General features: G+C 37.2%; 2 protein-coding genes across 2 annotated transcripts; one reads left to right on the top strand and one right to left on the bottom strand.

Moving 5' to 3' along the window:
• Positions 1-389: 389 nt before the first annotated feature.
• On the top strand, positions 390-3,191 carry LOC147856050 (uncharacterized). The gene is made up of 4 exons (XM_087329760.1): positions 390-1,645; positions 1,971-2,117; positions 2,246-2,326; positions 2,660-3,191. The coding sequence occupies exons 1-4, from the start codon at positions 524-526 to the stop codon at positions 2,909-2,911; spliced, it is 1,602 nt and encodes a 533-aa protein (XP_087185886.1). The 5' UTR covers positions 390-523; the 3' UTR covers positions 2,912-3,191.
• Positions 3,192-4,313: 1,122 nt separating this feature from the next.
• Positions 4,314-8,159, bottom strand: LOC147856049 (uncharacterized). Its single transcript, XM_087329892.1, has 5 exons — positions 7,849-8,159; positions 7,193-7,269; positions 5,733-5,841; positions 5,121-5,399; positions 4,314-4,906 (listed from the first exon to the last, which is right to left on the bottom strand). Exons 1-5 carry the CDS (start codon positions 8,134-8,136, stop codon positions 4,562-4,564), a joined length of 1,098 nt encoding a protein of 365 aa, XP_087186018.1. The 5' UTR covers positions 8,137-8,159; the 3' UTR covers positions 4,314-4,561.
• Positions 8,160-8,616: the final 457 nt, after the last annotated feature.

Raw genomic sequence — 8,616 nt, 5'->3', positions numbered from 1 at the left:
ATAGCGATACCCAAGGCCCCCAGGCAAGTTCACACTTGGCCTAATGGGTTGTCTCAATCCCGAGGATTAAAAGTAATCTTCCCCTTCTTTACACTCTCATTTAACCCTCACACTTATCCACGAGTATAGAATACTATGGTAAATTCTCACCACGGGATATTATATGGTCATGCCCGTAACACAGACACACAGACAAGCGGTCGGTCGGACTTGTGTGTGTGTGTGAGTCCAGTTTACACCCGAGCACACAAGCGTTGTGACGCGCCCATAATATATTTATATTACATACATACATACATATGTATGTATGTATGTATAGAGTATGTGCACATAAATAAATGGTGGTTTTAGAGTAGGGAATCAGGATAGAACCTACGTAGTAATAGAAGAAGAAGAAGAAGAAGAAGAGTTTAAAGCAAACATGAAGTGAAAGCCCCTCCCAGGTTGGATAAACTCAGAGAAAAGAAAGAAAGAAAGGGCAAACGAGGTATGCTCTCATAGACAGATACATCAATAGATAGCAATGATATCTCCGCTTCACGCTGTGGGATTCCAAAGGAATCCATGGCTAAAACAGAGTTTGAATTCTCAGCATTTCAGTGGGCGATCACTTCTACCCCACCCACATGTGAAGACTCCATTCAAACCTCCAGGTAAACATGCTCTCAAAATCTCGTCTTCTCTTTCTTCTTCTTCTTCTTCCTCTTCTGCTGCTGCTGCTGATGATGATGATGAAAGTTTATGGAAGTCATGGATACCTGAGGGTTTAGCTTCACATAAGAAAGTGTCAACTTATTCTTATAAGAGAAAAGAAATCAGGGTTAATATACACCACCATGTCTTGCCATTCCTTGGAAAATGTCTCCTTATCTTAGGTCTAGGCCTCAATTCCAACATGAAGGCAATTGCAAGTACTTGTATCCAACCAACTAATATTACTTGCGAAGACAACCTTGAAGGATTTAAAACTTCTTTAAAGGAGACAGAAGTGGTCATCGATGATGCAAACTCTTCTTTATATAAGGTGAAAACAACAGTGGCTGATGATGAAAACTCTTCTTCGACTGAGGAGAAAGAAATGGCCACAGATATTAAGAGAAATGCCATTTCTTCTGATGTTTCGAAGAAAAATGCATCTTTAGATGCTTCAGGAAATGCCCAACCTTCTGATGTTTTGAAAGTTTGTGATTCTGATCTGAAGAGAAATAAGTCTTCCGATGCCATGGGAAGCACTCATCTTCCCAATGTTCGGAAATATGCAAGTTCCAATCCTAAAAAACGTGCCTCTCTAAATGCACTGAAGAATGATGACGTGAAATCTTTAGAGAGGTTTCGTCTCAGTGACGGTTTTTGGAGAGGAATTCCCACACCTGAGGGCTCATATATGTATAGTTTGCAGCAAGAGCTTTCCAAGCATCCAGGCGATTTTAGAATACTGGAGCTTCTGCTCCGTGCTGTCATAAAGAGGCAAGACATGCTCCGTGCCCTAACTGTGCTTGAAACGTTGCTCGAAATCCAACCTAATCGACTGAAATGGAAATTCTTCAAAGCTCGAACCCATGAGTTTCTTGGGGACATCCAGATGGCGAAAATGGAGTATCAAGAACTTCTTGATCATGAGCCCTTGTCTGCCAGGTTCCTACAGGTGAAATTTTAAATTCATAGTTCTGTTTGCATTATGCATTTATCAGTTTAATGGGAGAGTTACCAGATTGCACCTCTTTTGGAAAAAAAATTCCTCCAAAACGAGGGGCATAATTCAAACACTAGTGGTGTTTTTTAATTTTTATGACAATGTCTGCAAATGATCTTGGATTTAGTCTACTAACATGTTTTGTTAGAAAGTTTATTGTTAGAAATGTTTATTAACATCTGTATGACCAAGTTTTTCAAAAATGTTACCTCATTTTCAACGTATCAGATCAATTGAGTGTACCTAATATCTTCATGGATTCTGATGTTTCAATTAGGGATTTGTAATGCTTTTAAATAAAGTAGGTGAAGGGTCACGGGCCTTGAATCTCATTCAAAAAGCGCTGGAGAGAGCTCAGATGGAAAAGAAAAATATTGAAGCAAGAAATCTCGGAATGTTACTTGGTCAATTCTATATTCAACTTGTGAGTAGATGTTGCATATGTGTTTGTGTGTGTTCAAGAAACAAGTTATATACATTGTAGAAATTATTCTCTAATTGAGTAGACGAGGAATCGAGAATCAGAATCTAAACTTGTTTGCAATATCATAGGGGAAATTTGAACATGCATTACAACATTTGAGTAGGATGATAGATGAGGATCCAGATGATTTTCGACCATATCTGTGCCAGGTAAAAGAAAATACTTTTACATTTGCTCTCAATTATATTGATTTCAAGGTAAAAAAGAAGTGTGCATTCGTTCAAATTTGATTATATCAATTTAATTATTAATGACATCTTGAAAGATGCAGTAGTTTAGTTTTTGTTTATCAGGGGTATGCCATGATGTTTGTTGAATGAGGGTTGGTATTGATATTGGCCCTGATACGAGGGGTATTATTATATTAGCCAATTCGTTTTTCAAAATTTTGGCTTTTTTCTTAGAGATAAAAATACAGTTAAACAAGAATCACAACAAATATTATGTTTATTGAATAGCTTTGTTTTTCACCTTGTTATAAGGGACTTGTATACACATTGATGGACCAGAAGGATAAAGCTGAAGAGAACTTTAAGAAATACATGGAACTGTGTCCACCAGAGTCTTTAGAGAAAAGTGATTTGGATGAGCTCATGGTGGATGCCAAGGTTAATCGTATGAATGATGCTATTCGAATGGCATCATTGGAGTCGAGTTCTAAGAAAAACAAGAAATCAAAGATTATGCAACAACCTGGGATGCAAAGAATAGACCAAGAAAACTTTGAACAATAGTTGGACATATTGTACCAATAGCAGAGCTAAAATACCATAAGTTATGTTTCATTGAGGTGATTAAACTAGTTTGCTCTGCCATAAGCAGTATACAATTTCGGTTCCAAGTAACCTATTTTGGAAATGCGATTTTGATCAAGTAGGATTTGTCCATATGCAGTGGGTTTTGCATCGAGCAGCATGGAATATTTATAACTACAGCAAAATGGGTTTGCATTTCATTGGAAACAACACTAATCTGTATAATATTGGAAGTACTACTAGTAGGATTAATTTCTAATTTTTGGTGTGTATGACTATATATTGTAAGTTATTCGCATGCTAGAGATAAAGAGTAAAATCTTTCCGAAGATAACACAGTCGAAAAGAGTAGACATTAATGCTACCCTCACAAATTTTAATTGCATTTCCAAAGGTTGTGTTCTATTTGATGTATGATTGAGAGTGAGTCATTTTAAGAGTCGGTTTCAAGCTGTCACTGATTACTTTTATGTTCTACTTTTAGTATTATACTAGTCAGGTATAGGTTGGATTACTCTTATATAGCTATTCTTTCCAGACGACTGAGACCAATAAAAGCTTTTTTACAATTCACATAATCACACAAGGTTAAAATTATCATCCCCAATTCGTGTAGTTGAGACTTGCAAGTTAGTGGGTTTTCCTTCCCCCTATAGAGAGGTTTTCCCACTTGTATTACAAGCTTCACGAAAATGTGTTTTTAAAGATAGTACCAAGCTCAGGTTATTAGAGCGAAAATGGAGAAACCTAGTTTTATCCTCATCTATAGTTAGGATTGCCCCATTTGGAACTTTGATTAATAGAAACACTACTGCTTTATCCTACACATTCAGTCATCACATTTTTTAGTGACAACTACAAGATGTACATTTTCTTGAAGTGTTTATTCAAGCTTTTCCTCTTTAGCAATCAAAGGCAATAATCATTAGTATATCAATTATCAAACAAAATACAGTTTTTGGGCCTTTACACTGGAAAGGATTCCTATAACACAGAATAAGTCAGAGAATCATTTTCATTTCCACCAATAGAATTATATATATCAAACTTATGGAATCAAATACGTCAAACTTATGGACCATCTATAATTCTGCATTATCATCATAGGACAAAGTAAATGCTCATTAATTCATGTTTTTGACAGTCTGTCGGTTCCTAAAGGTAAGCCACATAAAGGGCCTGGGGATTGATTTCCTGTGAGGATCAAACATCATGAATCCAACGAAGGGAGTTCTAATGAATATAATGCATGCTTATTGCAAACATAATTGTATATTGGCCTATCACTCATATTTCATGTACCATGAAGACTGTAAGTTTGGGAAACAAGACAAGCAAGTGATCTTATAGGGGGACCATGAGACATATTATTGAACCAAAGTAAATATAAGCTGTGTACTCTCAATATATATTGTACGCCAAGTCAAAACAATCATAACAGGAAAGTTGAAATAGAGATAGATATGAAAGCTATCTGAACTAATGCTAATTCTCACTTGCTGAGATGCGTACTACATATCAAACAAGCCTTATCTAAATTGAACAGATTTCAAAGAGTTATATTTGGGGTTAGGAACAAGAAAAAAGAGATTAAAAATCCCCAAGCTTCCCAAATAAAGTCTTTATTAATTATATAAGCTTCAGATTGCTATTACCACCTGGTGCCTGTCTAACATTCTTTTCCATTTCATAAGTGTGTGAGTTCGCAGTCGAGAATATGTCATTTCCTATCATTTCCCTACGCTTTGCTTCACTCACATTGCGCTCATAATTACCACTATTATAATGTCCATTGTTCTTTCTCTCATCCTTACTGTTGTTATTGTTATGTCCATATTCAGCTGAATTTTTGTTCTCAAAGATATTGTTCCCAGATAGCTCTAAAGCTTTTTGGTTGTTGAAATGCCCCTTGCTGTGAATGCCATATTCTGATCCTCCACCATTGAACGAGTTTTGATTGTATTGACCCGCAGCCTATAGAAAGAAGCATATATGTAAGAGATTCAGAAATTTTGGTGAGAATAATGCTCACCAAAATAGAAGTGGTGCATACATTATAAGTTCAAGCAAAATGCGATCAGACACCCCCATATAGTAATATAAATGTATGCCTAAAGAAACACAGCTAGAGGCTCGTATTCCTCAGAAGTGCTTAAGTTCAAATGCTACTCTACAACCAACTTCTTACATTGGAGTTTTTAGCACCAGTTCTTGGGGTTTTATTCTCCTGTTGTTCAGCAATGGTTATATCGTTGTGATGATTCCAAGACATCAGGGACATATTGTCGTATTGATGCAATCGGCCAAAGATATTGCTACCTTCAAGTTCTTTGGTTTTAGCAGAAGAGCAAGACCTCCAGCTACCAGAGATATTACCTTCACCAAGATCATGATGTTGCTTTGCAACATCCAGCATCTTTGGAGTTGGAGGTTTGTCTTCAGAGCATGGTATTGCACCATCCACCACCTGTCAGAAGTTCATTATAAATATAAATATGAACTTACCACAACAAAATTCTTACATATATACCATAATATGTTATGAGTCCACCTCTACAAAGGGTGCATGAAACATATCAATATGGTCACATAAAATCATATACATATATACCATCTTTACAAAAGGGTGCATATATAGAAATCATAAAGAAAGACACTCTCACAATCCATTTTTTCCTTCTTTTCTTCCAAGATACTTATTGCATGCAATATGAGTCATTTATAAATTTCAAATTCAATGTACATGTGTGTCTGTGTTTTCAGAAAAATTCAATCAGTCAAATTTTTTTTTCTTTCTAACCAAGGTTTTTGCCACAGGATGAAACGCAGCTGGCAACTTCAGCTCTGGATCATAATGAAATATTCTACTCCCTGTCATTTCCCTTCTTTTAGAATCAGAGCTAGGACGCCTGCATTGAAGAAATATGTATTGACGCCCATTTTTTGTATGTGTATGTGTATGTGTGTGTGTGTGTGTATGTGTATGTGTATGTGTATGTGTATGTGTATGTGTATGTGTATGTGTATGTGTATGTGTATGTGTATGTGTATGTGTATGTGTATGTGTATGTGTATGTGTATGTGTATGTGTATGTGTATGTGTATGTGTATGTGTATGTGTATGTGTATGTGTATGTGTATGTGTATGTGTATGTGTATGTGTATGTGTATGTGTATGTGTATGTGTATGTGTATGTGTATGTGTATGTGTATGTGTATGTGTATGTGTATGTGTATGTGTATGTGTATGTGTATGTGTATGTGTATGTGTATGTGTATGTGTATGTGTATGTGTATGTGTATGTGTATGTGTATGTGTATGTGTATGTGTATGTGTATGTGTATGTGTATGTGTATGTGTATGTGTATGTGTATGTGTATGTGTATGTGTATGTGTATGTGTATGTGTATGTGTATGTGTATGTGTATGTGTATGTGTATGTGTATGTGTATGTGTATGTGTATGTGTATGTGTATGTGTATGTGTATGTGTATGTGTATGTGTATGTGTATGTGTATGTGTATGTGTATGTGTATGTGTATGTGTATGTGTATGTGTATGTGTATGTGTATGTGTATGTGTATGTGTATGTGTATGTGTATGTGTATGTGTATGTGTATTTGTATGTGTATGTGTATGTGTATGTGTATGTGTATGTGTATGTGTATGTGTATGTGTATGTGTATGTGTATGTGTATGTGTATGTGTATGTGTATGTGTATGTGTATGTGTATGTGTATGTGTATGTGTATGTGTATGTGTATGTGTATGTGTATGTGTATGTGTATGTGTATGTGTATGTGTATGTGTATGTGTATGTGTATGTGTATGTGTATTTGTATGTGTATGTGTATGTGTATGTGTATGTGTATGTGTATGTGTATGTGTATGTGTATGTGTATGTGTATGTGTATGTGTATGTGTATGTGTATGTGTATGTGTATGTGTATGTGTATGTGTAGCTGTGCCAATATCTAAGACTATGAGTGTCTGTGTGGCTACGGCTATTATCTATGTTGCTATGGCTATATATCTGTGCTTGTGGAAGTGTCTATGCGGCTATATCTTTGTCTGTAGCGGTGTGCCTATACCTATTATGGCTATATTTGTGTCTATAGCTGTGTGGCTATATTTTCCTCTAGGTCTATGTAAAACATGGAAATCTTTAATTTTGAATAGTATATTGTGCTTCTGTAGATTATACTAACAAAAATTAATTTGCAACTAACAAACAACTGTTTTCATGGTTTTGGAGATACCTTCTCTGGAATAATGGGTCTGGCTCTTCTAATGATAAATCTGCACCGAACGAAATCGTGCTTACTCCACCCGCGGGCTAAAGTTTGGTGAGAAAAAATAAGTAAAGTTTGTTAGAAAACTAGAAGAGGCAAATAGTAAATTAGCAAAGATTTGCTTCAAAACATGTGATTATGGAAGGCACACGAAAAAAGACGATAAAAACCAAATAGTAACAACCACTAAATATTGACAATTGTCCATGGTACTGTTCCCGCAGAAAACTTCCTTAGGAATGATGAGTTTGTTGACCAAAGGTTGTTTTGATTTTCAATGTTATCTTGTCAACCTAAGACTTATGAATTCAAGGGTTGAGACTGGCTTTAGATTAGATAGACTTGGTTTTCAGCAATTGTTTTCTTTTCTTAGAGATCAAATAGAGCGCTCAAGGTATTCCTTGATAATCTTGGAGACAGTAACAGAATCTAAGACAGCCAAGAAAACAAGAGAGGCTTAGTCAGAGAGATTTTATAGAATAGAGGATCTTAATGAGACAGTATTTCCATGCACACAGAGCAGAGCGCTCTACTCGGTCTTGTCCCGAGTTCCAAAAGCGGCCCTACTAGTCTTTGGGGAGGGTAGTGAGAGGTAAATTATTGGCAAAGAAGAAGAACCTTACCTGGTTCGTGCGTACAACAACAGAGCGGGGAGGCATGGGGGGGTGTGGTCGTTCATCCGAGGCGTTCATGAAGGCACTGCTATCATTAGTTGCAGATGATCGGCGAGGAGGGCAGTGGACACCGTTGCTTGCGGGAGCTTCATCACACCAATACAGGAGGTCCAGCGACGGCGGAGCTCTGCCGGATGCCGCAAATCTGTCACAACCATCGCCATGGCCATGGCCATGACCTTCTTCTTCATGCTCATCATCATCATCATCAGCAGCAGCAGCGTATGCCTCAGACATGGTATGGTGGTTTCTGTGGAGGGAAACAGAGCAAAAGGAAAGAAGTATGTATGTATGTATGTATGTATGTATGTAAAGCAACAACCCTAGCCAAAGAAACATAAACAGGAGGAAGAAATCATCATCATCGTCATCATCCTTCTTCTTCTTCCTTCTTTTTCTACTGCAGGAAAAGCAAAGCGGCTATCTATAACTTACACCCAACACAACCCCCATCCCATCCCATCCCATCCCATCCAACAACGTTTTTTTACTTCATCATCGTCTGTCATTTCACGTGAACAACAATGAAACAACTGCTACTACTGCTGCTACCACTAGTAACATATGCACATAACACACATACATATTAGCCATAGCCATTCCCATTCTCGTCTACCCATTCCATCTGCCCAAAGGCATGCATGCATGCATGTATGCACCACATCAGCGGGGACCACTGGGGGTGGTCCGGCGGTCACATTCGACCTCCTCCCAAGG

This window comes from Azolla caroliniana, unplaced genomic scaffold (genome assembly GCF_043228905.1).
Source record: "Azolla caroliniana isolate FFs.n. ecotype wild unplaced genomic scaffold, voAzoCaro1.0.p SCAF_13, whole genome shotgun sequence".
In the NCBI taxonomy this organism is placed as follows: Eukaryota; Viridiplantae; Streptophyta; class Polypodiopsida; order Salviniales; family Salviniaceae; genus Azolla; species Azolla caroliniana.
Note: the sequence above shows the minus strand (reverse complement) of the source record. Positions and strands in the feature narration are given on the sequence as shown.